The sequence below is a fragment of the Echinops telfairi genome, unplaced genomic scaffold, assembly GCF_000313985.2.
Source record: "Echinops telfairi isolate 266 unplaced genomic scaffold, ASM31398v2 ScPeMD7_18;HRSCAF=68, whole genome shotgun sequence".
Taxonomy (NCBI): domain Eukaryota; kingdom Metazoa; phylum Chordata; class Mammalia; order Afrosoricida; family Tenrecidae; genus Echinops; species Echinops telfairi.
The window spans coordinates 88,641,913-88,658,778 of record NW_022103915.1 but is presented as its reverse complement, the minus strand read 5'-3'; the positions used below and the strand labels follow the sequence as shown (position 1 = coordinate 88,658,778).

The following is a 16,866-nucleotide window of genomic DNA, read 5'->3' as shown; positions in this document are numbered from 1 at the left end:
GAGTCTCACTAACCCAAAGGGCTGCCCTTCCGTAATCTCAAGTCCAGGACACTTGGGTTGGGGAAGAACTAGATTTGGAGTCTTCCATGTTATGCTGACATTTTCTGGTGATTTTTGGATTATTTTGGATTATTTCTCATTTCCGAATTTAACTGAAGGGGTGCACATAAGAAAATGCAGTCATTCAGATCAATGGACTTAAAGTACATTCCAATTTGAAGACAAAAGAAGTTAGATTGATTTATACCTGTAGAAATGTTTAATTGGTTTATGTTTTGCTGTGTACCTATATTTTCAACAATTAAGAAACGAGACAGACAAAAAGTGATTAATATATACAGTCAAATGCCTTTTGGTGCATCTGTATTTCTTTATGTGTGAATTGATTCATTTTAAACAATTTTATTTTAAAAATCTTACTTCCCTTTCTTAGTCTTTTCAAAACCAATGTTACTAACATAAGCTCTCTGTAACAAAGAAGTTTATTACTGGCTTTTAAGTTAGACAAACCTCAGTGTATGTTCCAGTTTATAGTTGTCTGACTTGGGAAATCAGGTGTCCTCATTGGTAAAATGGCAATAAACATTGTGATTATTAAAATGGTGTATGCTGTGCTACTTCATTACATTTTAATCCCTCAGTTTACATTTATATAAGGCCAAATTGGAAAACAGAGACGAACAGAGGAAAGAAAAGATTGCAGTGAAAAAAGAACAATTTTACTTTCTAGATTAGGGATTATTCTTCCCGTCCACTGAGATGAATTTAAGGAACAGAACAAAGCATTGGTTAAGGACAAATGAACTGAGAATGTATATTTTCTCCAGGTAGGACAGGTAGGAGTAAAACCAACTTTTATGCATCTATAATTTAACACAGTTTCAAAATATAGTTCATTTTGCCAGGGAGGGACAAGGACTAGTAAATATAAGTAAGAATTAATGTTTCTCAGGCCATGGTATATAAAGTTTTGTTGAAACAGCCTCTCAGGGGGATATGTAAACGAAAACTAGTGTCTAATACAAGCATCGTGCACCCGGTATTTGAGGTTTTCTTTCAGGAATAAACATGTTTGCTGGAATGATTTGATGAATTTTAACAGTGTTTTTAATAGACTGTTTCAGTTCAGACTATTCAATTTAGCAATCAATGGGTAAATTTCAATTTAGCATCAGTGGTTGCTGAGAAGCATGGTTTGTATCAGAAATGGAGTATTAGAAAATACAGTTGGGCAAATTCTGATAAGAAGGAAAAGTATTGAAATATATTTTAGACCTTAGAAATCAAGACAAATCATTCTGTTTTCCTATAGTTACATTCAAGTCTTGGAGAAATTGTTTGAGAACATTATTACTTAAAATTTCAGAGAGTTTGTTTGATACCCATAAGAATTATGGTTCCATAAGTAATGTACTTTACTTTCTTAACTTAACCCTAAGCTACAAGATTATGCCCTTTCAAAAAAAGTTTTAATTTACAATTTTGGTCTTGTACAATGGTAAGGATTTTTTTTTTGTTTTCTTTTTATTAGAACTGTTTATCTGCTCTCTAATACTTAAACATTAAATTCTTTTCCATTCCTGAAGTTCTCAAGTCATCTCTTGCTCTTCGGGTCCCATTGCAATAAACTGAACTAAATGGAAGAAGCAAATCAGTCTGTGGTATCCGAGTTCGTTTTCCGTGGGCTTTGTGATTCAAAGGAGCTCCAAGCCTTCCTCATGCTGCCATTTTCAGCACTTTACCTGATGACAGCTGCCGGCAACCTCCTTGTTGTGCTATTGATCATTTCAGACTCTCGTCTCCATCCCCCAATGTACTTCCCTTAGGCCAATCTTATAAGCCCTTCTAACAATGTAAATGCCCCAATGTGGTCCCTCCCATTTTTGCTTCTGCTGTCCTGCTTATAATTGTGTTGTATTGATCTGTCACCAATCATGCTTTTGTGACAGTTTCCTTTGCCCCCTTCCTCCATGCCCCTTTTAAAGCTTTGAATCTCTACAAATCCTCAAACACCATTTTAATCTCATGTTAATAGCCTCCCTCTGAGATGACGTGTCTGTGTCTTTGTCTCTTTTAAGACTTAATAAATGTTCTCCTTAAATGAAAAATAAATAAATAAATAAATAAAGCACAAAGTACTAGTCTAACTGTCCTCCCTGGAGAAGCATTGTAATATATAAGAAATTTAAAAATATTTTATATATATGCCTTTTTAGAACTGAATAATCTGGATCACTCTGTTTTTGACTGACTAACATAAGGACAGAGTATCAGAAATATTATACTGTATCAAACCTCATTAACAATTCAGATGAAACATTTGAAAACCCAGATCCATTATACATGGGTTCAGGAGCATGCACTCTCATTCACCAAGGCTCACTTGGATATTGCCTCTGTGGAATGTCCAATCTGCCAGCAGCAGAGACAAACGCTGAATCTCATACAGGTGACCATGCTTTGGGGAGCTCAACCAGCAACCTGGTAGTGGGTTGATTGCAGAGAATCATTTCCATGAAGGGAAGTATTTAATTCTTTCTTAAATAGACACATACTCTCAATATGTATTTGCCTCCACTGCATGCAATGCTTCTGCCCAAACTAACATCTTCAAATATACATGATGCTCTATTCACCAGCATGACATCCAGCACTACCTCGGCTCAGGCAAAGGGATTTACTTCACAGCAAATGAAGTGTGACAACAGGCCCATGTTCATGGATCCACTGGTCCTACCATGTTCCCCATCATTCTGAAGCAGCTGGCTTGATAGACAATGGGATGGCCTTCTAAAGATGCAATTAGATCCTCAGCTAGGTAATAATACCTTCTTTGCAAGGTTGGGACAATGTTCTTCAGGAGGCAATATATGCTCTGAACCACTTGTAAATATATGATGCTGTTTCTCCAAGGTCCAAGATTTACAGGTCCTGGAGCAAAAGGGTGGAAATGGGAGCACAGCTCACGATTATTCCTAGTGACCCATTTGCAACATTTTTGCTTCTTGTCCCCATGACTCTATGCTCCTTAGACCTCAAAGTCTTAGTTCCAAAGGAAGGAACACTTTCACCTGAAACGTGGCACCGATTCCATTGAATTGAAAGTTAAGAACCCCTCCTGGCCATTTTGGATCCTCATGTTTGTAGATAATAGGCAAATAAGGATGATGTGCTGATTGGTGAGATTTATACTGATTACCCGGGAAAAATAGATTGGTATTATATAATGAAGATAAAGAAGAATATATCTGGAATCCAGGATTTTCCTTAGAACATCTTACTGTCCTACTGTGCCTTGTCACTGAAGTAAACGTAAGCCACATCAAACCAATTCAACATTACTTCTAAGGGCCCAGTCCACTCAGGAGTGAAGTTCCTGAGGTGCTTGCTGAGACCAAAGGGAATAAAGAATGGGGAGTGGAAGAAAGTAGTTCTAAACCAGCTATGACCACATGATGATCATATTTCTTCAGTTGCAGAAATGAAGACTGTATTTCCTCTTTATATATGTATCAACTATTTTTTGTTTATAAAATATAAGATGAAAATAGAATAGTATGCTTTCATTTGTACTTCTCTTAGTTTGTACCATGTTAGGTGCAAATACAATTATTTTACTCTATTTAGAGATTATGCCTAGTTTAAGGAGATGGGTACAAGTGTCAAATTGATAAGGAATAGACTGTGGTAACTATGATTTGTGTCAATTTGACCGGGGGGACCAGGATTCTCAGTAGTTTGGCTATAATCCCCTATGATATGAATATAACGAAAAACCAAACCACTGACTGACCCACTAGCTAACTTCCCCACTGCTTCAACTTATATAGGAAGTAAGGCACGTGCCTTAAGAAATTTCCTTCCAGCTGCATCACAGCTATAACCTGAGTAAAGGGGTTACACTCCACTGTATTTCCCATGATGAGATCTGTGAGCAGCCAAGCAGTGGGGAAGTTGGCTAGTTTCTTGCTTGATCTGGTTTCAGATCCTGCCGCTGACTCATTGACTTCTGCTTCTTTAGTCTTGGACCAGTGGTCCACCATAATGCCTGCAGAGTCTGGGAGCCAGCAGTAACCTTCCAGCTAACCTGCTGACCTTTGATTCATTGGGCTCTGTAGCCAAAAACTTGGTCAGCTCATCTTGGATTCATCTGCCTATCCATCCACCAGCACGTGGTTTTCCTCTTTTGTCTTTCTGCTTTCTGGTAGGTCTTCCTGCTTCCTGGTACATCAAGCAACCCCGCCTCACTTCCTGAAGCTTTTACAGCTGAAGAACCTTGCAACTCATGAACTTTGACTGGACTGGACTGAACTTACCTGCTTCTACAATTGTTTAAGCCATTTTCTTAACAAAAATTTATCATCTATATTTATATGTTACTAGTTTGGCTTCTCTAGAAAACCTAACCTAACACAAAATTGTATCCTAGCAATTCTTTTAAAAAGGAACTGACTCTATTCTTCACCTTAAAGAGACATTAATCGGGATAAAATGTTAAAAAATCCTACAATGAATAGGATTCTGTTTATTCAGTGACTTTTAAAGTCTCTTATACCACACTATGTTAACCAATAAATATATTCTACTTTCTTTCCAAAATCAAAATGTTACTTGTCTCTAGAATTCAATATACAATTATTTTATATATTAAAATCTTGGGTGAATTTTTTAGCCCATGCATATATTTGCTCCATCCTTGATAGAACAAATGGGAAATTTGTTCAAATACCCCTGATTTTTTAAAATACCAACTCTCAAAATTCTAAATAAAAATATAAATTAAGTGTATGTATTAATAGCTGACCTTGAAAGTGATCTTTATGACTAACAAATATTATCAATGACTTTGATAACTTTTAATAATTTAATGAATGTTTATATTTCCCAAGTTGAAAAAAATATTGTCAGAACTCTAAGATTACATCAGGTTGAATTGCTCAATTTCTCTGTAATTCTTTTGTGAATCTTATAATACTTTGGGGAAATCCAATGTGCAAAGACCTAGTCTTCATATGGAGTAAATGCTAGTCATTAATATCTAGTTTTGCTAATTGGTTTCATTTCTAAAGATGAGAACTATTTATAGATATCTGTCTTGAGCAACAATAGTAACTCTAAAAAGGGGTTGACTTCTGATTCTCAATCCTTGAAATTACTGCAGATAAAACCCAAATTTGAGCAGGTAAGTAGGAAAACGACTCTAATTCTCTGGCATCTGCTTGCATAATTTTCTCTGCTTTTCTAACTCCCCATGTTCTAATTCTCTCTCTTCCTTTTGATAACTCTCTCTTCTAAAATTATTTTCACTTATTATTTTATAGCCTACTTGTCACTCCCTCACAGTTGTAATCTTGAATCTTCAATCCACTCTAAGTATTATGTTAGAAAAAGTATAAGTAATGTGTGTCCCAGGTACTCCATTACACCTAGCACATGAGCGAAGTGTGTTACCTTTACCCTTGCCAGAAAAATCCAATAATTGATTCATAATCTGAAGAACTCTAGGTTTGTTTCCTAAATATTACCATGGTAGATAAAACTTATTGAGTCCTTACTATATGTAAGTGAATTTGTGATAGTGTTCTTATTTTAATTCATTCAGTCCATAAAAACTATTATGTGAGGTAGAAATGCTAGTATTTGTTTTTCACAGATTAAAAAAAATCGGGGCACATACAGTTCAGTAACTCACTGTAAGACACGCAAGTGGTAAAGTGGAGCTAAGGATGCGAATGGTTTAACTTCAGTGTTAGCGCTCTCAATCATTGTGTTACTTATACAAGTATTGGAAAGGGCTCTTACATAAATGTCTCTATTCCTTTCACTTTTAATACATCTACAAGGTGTTTTTAAATGATAAAATAATAAACAATGCATATGAAAAATGAAATAGGTCAACTTGAATGCAAAGAAAAACAATAATATTTTAAAAACCCCACTACCTGCAGAAATTTTTTGTGAATCTTAAACATTTATTCATGCAATCTTCTATTTCTCCCTCTCCCTAAAATGATTTATACTATATACCTATTTCCGTGATTTATTGATGATCTTTCCATGCTACTTAATGTAGATTTATACAAGTGGGCTTTTAAAAGTCAATAAAATATGAAATTAAAAGGTATTGGAATTTTTCCACAAACGTTTTGAAATCCCTTTGTACTACCATATTTAAAGCTTATATTTTATGGATGTGTACACTTACTTACTTAGATTTCTAATCCTAAACTGTTCATCTGTTTGCAACTAGTATTATAAAAATACTAATACTTTACAAAAAGGTATCAATTTACTTAATTTTTCCTTAAGATTAATTTCAAAATGTAGGATCGCTATATCGTAGTTTAAAAATGTTTGAGTTCTATTAGCAAATCACCCTCTAGATTAAATGTTTCACTGCACATTCCCATCAGCTGTAGAGCAGAGGCACTGATTCCCCGCTCCCCATGCCAATGCTGGGCTCAGTCATTCTGCTTTTTATATTTGTGTGAATATGTATATATACATACACAAATATAGAGACAGAATTACTTTATATTGTATATGTTTATAATATATATTAATCTAATACATATCCAGAATTTTATATATATACAACATTGCTTTATATATAATATATATTATATAGAGATATAGATAAGTAGATATGTAGATCTCAGAATGACTGAACCCAGCATTGTTATGGGACTGGGGAATCAGTGTCTCTGGTATATATATAAAGAACCTATTTTTGAATTTAGAAAAAATTAACATCAAGTTGATAAAAATTAATACATGTTTTATTAAAATTTTACTCTTACATTTAATTTTAAATTGTCTATAGTTCTTTTTCCATAAGACAGAGGAAAAATTTGGTAAAGCATAGGGTCATTAAAAAAAGAAAGCACTCAAAGCAATGACTGACACAATGGCTGTAGCAATGGTCAAATACAGTGATAGTGAGAACGGCAGAGGACCAGGCGGTGTTTCTTTCTGTGCACAAGGGTCATATGAGCCAGAACTACCTGCAGAGCACCTAACAACCTCAACGGCCAGATGAACGGTAGGATGGCCACACCGCTATGTTCCCATTGTTGAACAGCACATTGAACAACTCTTGAATACTATGAATTTGTTATTGAGTATTTCTGTTTCCTACATAATTTAATGATTTCTTTATCATACAATGAATTTTCTGATGTGTATAAAATTAATTTTTAGCTGTTTTTTCCATTTATCTGCTCAATTTTAGTGAAATTAATTTTTATTTAATTATTGTAGACATGACATACTCTAACAATTTTATAAAAAACACAGTCTTGTCTCATCTCACCCCCAGTATATTATATTTCCATTTCAAAATTTCTCTAGCTACTGAAATGGTCTCTGGATGACTTCCTAATGTTTCAAGGAAATTCCACTGGAATCTTCATGAAAAGTGCAATTATTATATAAATAGGTCACTGGAAATGGATTTTTATTTTCAGTTTGAGTCTTTCTTTTCTTTTCTATTAGCAAGGCATGATTTTTTTAAATTAAGGGTTACAAATATGTAACAAAATACTATTTTCAATAAATTATACACGTTTTGGCATTATTTCATTTATAAATACAATATTTTAGTCATATTTTTACAGATTACTAGTGATTTTAAAAATATTTATCAAAATGCACATATTAGATTTAATACTTTCTAGCTTTCAAAAAGAAATTTGTGTGATTTGCAAATGATGTTAATTTTGCAATCTTCTATTCAATGTTTTTGCTTCCTTTCATTTTCTTTATTGCACATTATTTAATTAGAGTGCTTGTAGTCTTTCTGTATTCTTAATACCAACGTTTCATCTATAGTCTGATACTGTTGGTTCAGAAATTGTATTAATTCTATACATCCTATTAATCACATCATGTGAAAAAATGTTTAACTCTTTGTACAGTTCTAACAGTTTTTTCAGGATGAACGTTGAGTAACTGTTCAGATGATCCATTTCCTAAAAGTTTTATTGAAATCAGATAGATCTCACTTCCTCCACTCAGAGTCTTATGTTGTGTGCTGTAATGACAGAACAACAAATGACTTGAAGTAGTGGAATCATATGGTCGTGTTTAATTTTTGTGTATATATCGTTGAGCATGATTGGACACAGAAAGATAATTCCAAACTCTTTTCTATGATACAGATAGAAAATATGTATATAAGAAACAAGAAAATAATAAAAATGAAGAAGAGAAAAATTAATTGAGAAAGTATTTTAGAGGGATAATTGTGCTTCTGAAGATGAATGTTAAGATAGAACAAGAATGCTATACAAAAGGAGTCTATATATTTGGAATTTGAGAGATTGATCATGCTATTTACGAAAGTATTTGGGTTTATTATATTATTATAAACTCTGTTTTGAAACAATAACTTGAAAGAAGCGCAAAGATAAGGCTACAGATTTGGAAGTCATCAACATCTAAGTACTCGTTAAAATTCATAAAAATTTTAAAGTGCTGCAAAGTAGATAGTAACTTGAGCAACACTACAGAACAGAGTGGAACTGCTCACAGGTGTTCCGAGGCTGAAATCTTAATAGGAACAGGCTGCCACGTGGAGTAGCTAGTCACTCCTGTTAACCACTTTCTGGTCAACAGTCAAATGCTTAATCACTGCACCTCCAGGGACCCTTAAAATTATTCACTCGATATTCTAAAATAATTTAATAAAAACTTAGGACAAGGTCATCTGAGAAGTTAAGAGTGAGCAGAAAACAATAATCCTGGGTAAATAAAAGATACTCCAAACTCATCTAGTCAATTCTGAATGATAGTGACTCGTTAGACAGAGCAGCACTTCCCTTGTGGGTTTCTGAAACTGTTCATCTTTACAGAAGTACAAAGTCTCAACTTTCTCCCAGGAAACTGCTGGCAGTTTTGAACTGCTGGCCTTGTGGTTAGCAGCCCTTTGACTAACACACCACACCACCAGGGCTCCTTAATTGAGAGATCTAAAGATGAAACTATAGAAGAATAAGTAGGAGAATGCTGTCATAGGAAAAAGAGCTCCAATGTTTTCAATATGGGCCTGCTAATTGAAAGGCTGGTAGTTTGATCCGGCCAGTCATCCCATCGGAGAAAGAAGAGACTTCCTTATAAGGTCTAGGAAGCAGTTCTACTCTGTCCTTTAGGGTCACAGAACTGACTTCATGAATCTGGGTTTGGTTTGTTGTTGTTTACCATAGATACACTGACATTGCATTCAGTTGTAAGTAACAGCCTTTTTTACAGTACTTTTAAAAAATTAGTGTTTTTCTCATATTACAAAAAATAAAACCCCAAAAGTAAAGAAAAACCACAGATGATGTTGGTTAAGTGGCTCAACATGTCTTTTGGGTTCTAGTCCTTTCCAACATGGTTTATGATGTTCTGCATCTCTGGATACAGACTCGGCTCTGACATTTTGACTTTCAGAGATATGGTTTCATTCAGTTGCCCTTGTAAATTGAACCTAATGAAACCTTCCATGTGCCAATTTTTGTGAAGTTTAAAAGACACAGTGTTCTAAGTACAGTGTTTTACACGAGGACAGCACTTAATACATGTTTTCTATTACTATTATATTTGTTTAAATAACATTTTAGGTTTAATGTCTTGTATACAATATTATATTGTATATACAGGTCCATAGGTGCACCAATGACAATAATGCATCATCATCAGCACATTGTGAATAATCTGAAACATGAAATTAACTTTCATTGTAAACTGTGAAAAAAGAACACCTTTGATTTGACTTAATGACCGCATTTTAGAATGTTAATGTCTGAGTGAAAAAATATACACATATGTAGGTGGAGAACACCTTGATACGTTTTCAGAAAAACTGTCTATAAACTCTCAAAGGGCAAATATAAATGGGTAAGAAAGAAAACGTCTAATGGAGTAAGAAGGGAAATAATTCAATTTTCCTCCACTAAAATTTATTCAAAATTATATTTCTCTTTTTATGTAATCACTCTCCTCCTGACTGTATCCATCCTTATATTTACTTTGTTTTACTTCTTTCATATTCAATGAATTGTAATTTTAATTATGAAACCTAGAAAACAAATTACCAAGGTGAATATAAATCATCTTTTAGTATCTTGAACTGACAGTTCCTCATTCCCCATCTACAGGTTATTGGAAAATCAGCTCCTCTGTGCCAGCCCATGGATGCACTAAATCACTCTTTGATTTCGGACTTTGTGTTGCTGGGACTCACTAGTTCTTGGGAAACTAGAATTGTTCTCACATTGACATTTTCCTTGCTCTACTTAGGGATCATCCTGGGAAACCTTTCCATTTTGTTTTTGGTGATTCTTGATTCTCACTTACATTCTCCTATGTACTTCTTACTTGCCAACTTGTCCTTCATTGATTTGTGTTTTGCCTCTACAACAGTTCCCAAGATGATCACAGACCTTTTAAATGAGCACAAAGTAATTTCTTTTCAAGGCTGTATGACACAGGTATGCTTCATCCACATCACAGGAGGAGTGGAGATGGTGTTACTCATAGCCATGGCATTTGACAGGTACACGGCCATCTGTAAGCCTCTTCACTACTTGAACATCATGAATCCTAAAGTGTGTGTTTCAGTTGTAGTCATTGGCTGGGTAACTGGGATTATTCATGCTATGTCCCAGTTTTCATTTGTTATTAACTTGCCCTTTTGTGGCCCTAATAAAATAGACAGCTTTTTTTGTGACTTTCCCCGGATTATAAAACTTGCGTGCATAGATGGATACAAATATGAGTTTATTATTGCTGCCAACAGTGGGTTCATGAGCATGGGAACCTTCTTTTTGCTCATCCTTTCCTATGCCTTCATTTTGGTGACCGTCTGGAAACGTTCTAAAGGGGATTTATCCAAGGCATTTGTCACTTTGTCAGCTCACATCACTGTGGTTGTTCTCTTCTTCACTCCCTGCATGTTTCTCTACGTGTGGCCTTTCCCCACATCTTCACTTGATAAATATCTATTCATTGTGGACTTTGCCATCACCCCTATCTTGAATCCTGCCATCTACACATTAAGAAACAAAGACATAAAGATAGCAATAGGAAAATTGAGAAAAAAGCATTATTATATCAGATTTTGCTGAGTACATGTATTTTCATAACTCTAAAGTCACATATTGCCTGCCTCTTAGACATTGCCACTTTAACATCCCACATAATTCAATGTACCATCTATTTCCTTAAATCTATTTCTAGTGTCTCTGTAGAGAATTTGTTCATTGCCTTTGCCAGTCTGTGAAATGTGAATTCATCGTGATAAACTTTATTTTAGCAGACAGGAAATATCTCATAAATATGATGTTATTATTGAAACTATAATTGGAAATAAGAAAGGATATAATTGTATCCCTTCTACTTCCCATAAGGTCTTCAAATCTACTGAAAAATTGTTTTGGTGATTGTCATGAATATCACATGGAATAGTAAACAGGCAGACCCACAAACTCTAGTTGATTACTCAAGGTTAAGTTATCCCAGAAGAAAACCAAGGACAGAAATGTTATTTCAGATACTTTATTTGGAACCTGACTTTGCAAACATCAGTAAGAGAGTGGGGATGAGGCCAAGGAGGGTACTTACGTTGATAGATATAAATAACACGCAAGTCAACACTGACTCCCTTGAAGACTATAGCAATTCTGCTCCTCAGAATTGTCCCAATTTAAGGACAAGAACATTAGGGTATTTCTTCATTTTAAGAAGGCACAAAATTCCTTGGCATATCCACCCAATCACAAAAACAATGCTGTCCATGCTATGAAGCAAGAGACAAATCAGCGGGTAAAATGTGAGGTCCTGTTAGCAGAGAACCATCTCTTTATTTGGAAAGTTTAAAAGCTAAAGTACATTCTGCTATTAAAATCACTTTGACTCACTGTAACTTTATTCTGTCACAGATACCTTAAAGAGGTAGCTAGTCAGTATTTCATAAAATAATGACTTATAACAAGAAGATAATGGGACAAGTTACCATAACACCACTTCTCCTATTTGATATTTATATTATCATCCTCTACCTATTGTTGTTAGCTGCCATCTGGGCAGTTGCGACTCATACTGGTCCTATAGTAAAATAAAGCACTGCCCAGGCTTCACAATTGTTGTTTTAAGCCCATTCTTGCAGTCGCTGTGCCAATCCATCACATTGAGGGTGTAACTATTTTTAACTGCCACGCTACCAAGCCAGATGCCTTTTTCAGGTATTGGTCCCTCCAAATGAAGCGTTCAAAGTACTTGAGACAAAGTCTCATCATCCTAGCATCTACGTAGCATTCTGGTTATACTTCTTCGAAGACTGATTTGTTTATTCTTCTGGTAATCCATGATACTTTTGATATTTTTCTCTATTACTCTATCTCAAAAGCGTCAAATCATCTGTGACCCTCCTTAGTCATTGTCCAGCTTTCACAGGCATATGAAGCCATTGAAAACACATGGTTTGGGTCAGAAACATCTTACTCCTGACCCAAAGTGACATTTTGGCTCAACACTTTAAAGAGATCTTGTGCAGCAGATCTAGCCAATTTCTTTTCTGCTGCTTCCAAGAACATTGATTGTAGAATGAAATCCTTGGCAACTTCAATTTTTTTCTCCATTTACCAAAATATTGTCTATTTGGCCAGATGGGTGAGGATTTTTGTTTTCTTTCCACTGAATTGCAATCCATATTGAAATCTGTGTTCTTTGATCATCATTAGCAAGTACTGCAAGCCCTCTTTCATCAGGCAAAGTTGTGTCATCTGCGTATCAGAGGTTAATGAAGATTCTTCCAACACTAATGCCAAATCCTTCATATACAGTGAACCCTCGTTTATCGCGGTTAATCGGTTCTAGACACTACCGTGATAAATGAAATTCCGCGAAGTAGGATTCCTTATTTGTAAATCAAATATTTTCGTAGTTAGAGCATAGAGGACATGAAAAAACACCCTTTAGTCACCATTACATTCGTATTACGCAATTTATTAAACGAAAAAGGGAAAATACAGTAAAACATTTTGGACGTTACAATTATCATTTATTATTTATTATCATATTTATGGCATCAAGCGTGTACAGTATAAGCTAATCAGTGGCAGTAATGACAGAGCATGCGCTGTTACGCAAAAACCGCGATAGAGTGAAGCCGCGGAAGTTGAAGCGCGAAGTGGCGAGGGTTCACTGTAGTCCAGTTTCTCATATTATTTGGTCAGCATACAGACTGAACAACCATAGTGAATGAAGATGATCCTGACACCTTTGCTAATTTAAAACCTTGCAGTATTCCCTTTTCTGATAGAATAGCTGCCTCTTGGTCTACAGGTTCCATATAAACACAAGGGTTCTGGAATTCCCATTCTTTACAATATTATCCGTGGTTATGATCCGCACAGTCTAATTCTTTTGGATAGTCAATAAATTACAAATAAACATCTTTCTGTTCTCTCCTTTCAGCCAAGATCCATCTGATATCAGCACTGACATCCCATTTGACAAGCGAAATCTGGACAAATTGAATTTCTGGCAGGTCCTTATCTATACATTCTGCAAACCATTGTCGAATTATTTTTAGCAAAACTTTATTTGCGTGAGATATTAATACTGTTGTTTAGTTATTTCAGCATTCTATTTAGTCACCTTTCTTTGAACATGTATAAATATGCATTTCTTACAGTCTTTTGTCCAGTTATCTATCTTCCAAATGCCCTGACAAAGAGAGTGGGTGCTTCCATAACTGCACCAGTTGGTTGAATCATTTATATTTTTATTCCATAAATTCCCAGAACTTTGTTTTTGCCAATGCCTTCAGCACTGCTTGGACTTCTTCCTTCAGTACCATCAGTTCCCAAGCACATGCTACCCTTGGAACAATGAAACGATAGATTCTTCTAGGTACAGTGAGTCTGTGTATTCTTTCCATCTTGTTTTTATGTTTCCTGCATCAGTGAACATTGTAGCCATGGAATCTTTAATAATGCAAACTCTATGCCTGAATTTTTTCCTGCAGTTCTTTGAGCTTGAGAAATGCTGAGTGAGTTCTTCCTTTGGGCTTTCTACCTCCAGGTCTTTTCACATTTCCTTATGAGATTTACTTTGTCTTCGCAAACTGCCCTTGACATTTTCTGTTCAGCTCTTCTTTCACTACATCACTTCTTCTATTTGCTTTAGCTACAGTCCTTTCAAGAGCAATTCATTGAGAAAATCTGCTCCACAAGATCTCTTTATTTTTTTAAATCATTTTATTAGGGGCTCATAAAACTCTTATCACAATCCATACACACATCAATTGTGTAAAGCACATTTATACATTCATTTCCCTCATCATTCTCAAAACATTTGCTGTCCAATTAAGCCCCTGGCATCAGGTCCTCATTTTTTCCCCTCCCTCACCGCTCCCCCCTCCCTCATGAGCCCTTGATAATTTATAAATTATTATTTTGTCATATCTTGCCCTGTCTGACATCTCCCTTCTGTTGTCCATCCCTCAGGGAAGAGGTCACATATAGATCCTTGTAATCAGTTCTCCATTTCCAACCCACTCTCCCTCTACACTCCCACTATCACCACTCACACCACTGGTCCTGAAGGGATTATCTGCCCTGGATTCCCTGTGTTTCCAGTTCCTATTTGTACCAGTGTACATCCTCTGGTCTAGCCAGACTTGCAAGGTAGAATTCAGATCATGATAGTAGGTGGATTGGCGGGGGGTGGGGGTGGGGGGTCTTTAGGAACTAGAGGAAAGTTGTATTTTTCATTGTCGCTACATCGCACCCTGACTGGCTCTTCTCCTCCCTGAGACCCCTCTGCAAGGGGATCTCCAGTGGCCTACTAATGGGCTTTGAGTCTCCACTCTGTGCTCCCTGCCTCATTCACTATGGTAAGACTTTGTTCTGATGATGCCTTATACCTGATACCACATTTGCTTATGCACCCATTTGTATCATGGTGAGCACACAATGATATGATGTTTTGTTCTTTGATGCCTGATAATTGATCCCTTCGGCACCTCGTGATCACACAGGCCAGTGTGTTTCTTTCATGTGGGCTTTGTTGCTTCTGAGCTAGATGCCTGCTTGTTTACCTTCAAGCTTTTAAGACCCCAGAAGATCTCTTTAAAGTATTAAAGTGCAAAGATTAAAACCAAGCCATGGTATTCTTAATAGCCTTATAAGTATGTGAAAGATGGAAAACCAAAGAAGAATTGATGCTTTTGAATTATATTGTTGGAAAATAATTTAAAGTACTTTCAGAAGAGCAAAAAACATCAGTCATAAGGAAATAAAGTTAGAATGTTCATTATCAGCAAGTATAGTATGCACTTTAGACATGTTATCCAGAGAGATCTGTTCCTGGGGAAAAACACAGTACCTCCTGCTCAGTAAAGTAAAGGGTTAATAAAATTCAAGAAGACTCAGAACACAGTGGCTGCAACAAAATGGGATTCAGAATAACAATAATTGTGAGAATGGTCCAGAACTGAGCAATGCTTTGCTCTGTTGTGCATAGGCTCCCCACGAGTCAGCAACAACTCAATGGTACCCAACAACAGGAAGCTTAAGAGCAAATTTAAGAGTCTCTTCTGATTTCCTGTTTGTTTTATTCTTTGTCTTTTTAATGTCCTTCTGCTTTCTTCATGTTGAGACCTTCAGTCATTAGTGTTCTATGGTGCCAAATTTGTCCTTCATATGGTCTCTAAATTCAGGTGTGATATAAGCACAATAGTATTTTGGATTTTGTGGACTTATTTTAATTTTCTTCAGCTTTGACCTGAACAATTTATGGTTGTGTTAGTCTGGGTACATTAGAGAAATAAATCCACAGAAACTCATATGTATAAGAGAGAATTTTATATAAAGGGTACGTGTACATTAAGAAAGCATCCCAACCCAGTGCTGTCCAAGCCCATAAGTCCAACATTAGCTTATATGTCTGACACCGATTTACAAAGACCTCCTCAATCTCACAAAACACATGCAATGACGCTGACTGCAGGAGGAAAGTCAAATCAGTGAGCATGTAAGCATCTTAGCTCTGGATCTCCAAAAGTCTGTTCCAGCACCCAGGGCTGCATCAGGGTAGGTCCATGTGGCTTCTCCTCAGGGATGTCTTTCAGGAAGTGAACCTTTCCAGTTAAAGCAGGGAACTGGCTAAGGCAGCTGCACCCTGGTCCAACAACCATCAGAAAGCACAAAACCTTAGAACTAGAAAGGCAAGGCTCACAGTCATTTATCTCTCTGCCCTTCAATTAATCCGACATGTGTCTATCGGCCAGGTTATTCCACAGTGTAGACAATGGTCTATTCCACAGTAGGCCTCTAGGCTAGTTTTGATGGATGAGATTTTGACTGAAAAGATAGATATCTCTTTTCCCAAATGTAGTCAATTTAATTCCTGTATATTCTATCTGTTAAGATACATGTACATAATAGTTGTTTTTACTTTGGGTCTGACAAAATTCTATCGTGCAATATCCAGCTATGTTTCTATGACTAAAGCCATATTTTCCAACTACAGGTCCATTCTCTTTGTTTTTAACTTTTACATTCTAATCACCATTCATTATTCATCCATCTTGATTGCATGTTGATCAACTTCGAACACAAGAGTAACATTCTTCAATTTCTTCCACTCTCACGTTAATGGCAACTGGTTTGTAAATTTTAAGTATAGTTGTATTAACTGGTCTTCCTTGTAGGCATATAGATATTAACCTATCATATACAGCACTGTATTTCAAGATAGATCTTGGAATGTTCTTTTTGACGATGAACGTGATGGCATTCCTTTTGACGTTTTCATTCCAGGAATACTAAATGATATTATTTCACAATTCAAAATGGCCCATACATCCCAGTTCAGCTT

At 35.8% G+C, this 16,866-nt stretch overlaps 1 protein-coding gene across 2 annotated transcripts; it reads left to right on the top strand.

Moving 5' to 3' along the window:
* The first annotated feature begins 10,172 nt into the window (after window positions 1-10,172).
* LOC101642709 (olfactory receptor 4F15-like) lies at window positions 10,173-14,250 on the top strand. Of its 2 annotated transcripts, XM_045288104.1 has the most exons (2): window positions 10,173-11,083; window positions 14,220-14,250. In XM_045288104.1, the coding sequence occupies exons 1-2, from the start codon at window positions 10,173-10,175 to the stop codon at window positions 14,248-14,250; spliced, it is 942 nt and encodes a 313-aa protein (XP_045144039.1). The 2 variants fall into 2 exon arrangements, with proteins under 2 accessions (XP_045144039.1, XP_004712789.3); XM_004712732.3 differs by lacking the exon at window positions 14,220-14,250 and having other exon boundaries at window positions 10,173-11,108.
* The last annotated feature ends 2,616 nt before the right edge of the window (window positions 14,251-16,866 follow it).

Coding starts and splice junctions, on each gene's coding strand:
- LOC101642709 (XM_045288104.1), top strand. CDS start 10,173: ATGGATGCACTAAATCACTCTTTGATTTCGGACTTTGTGTTGCTGGGA. Junction 11,084..14,219: donor ATAGGAAAATTGAGAAAAAA/GCATTATTATAT, acceptor CTGCTCCACAAG/ATCTCTTTATTTTTTTAAAT.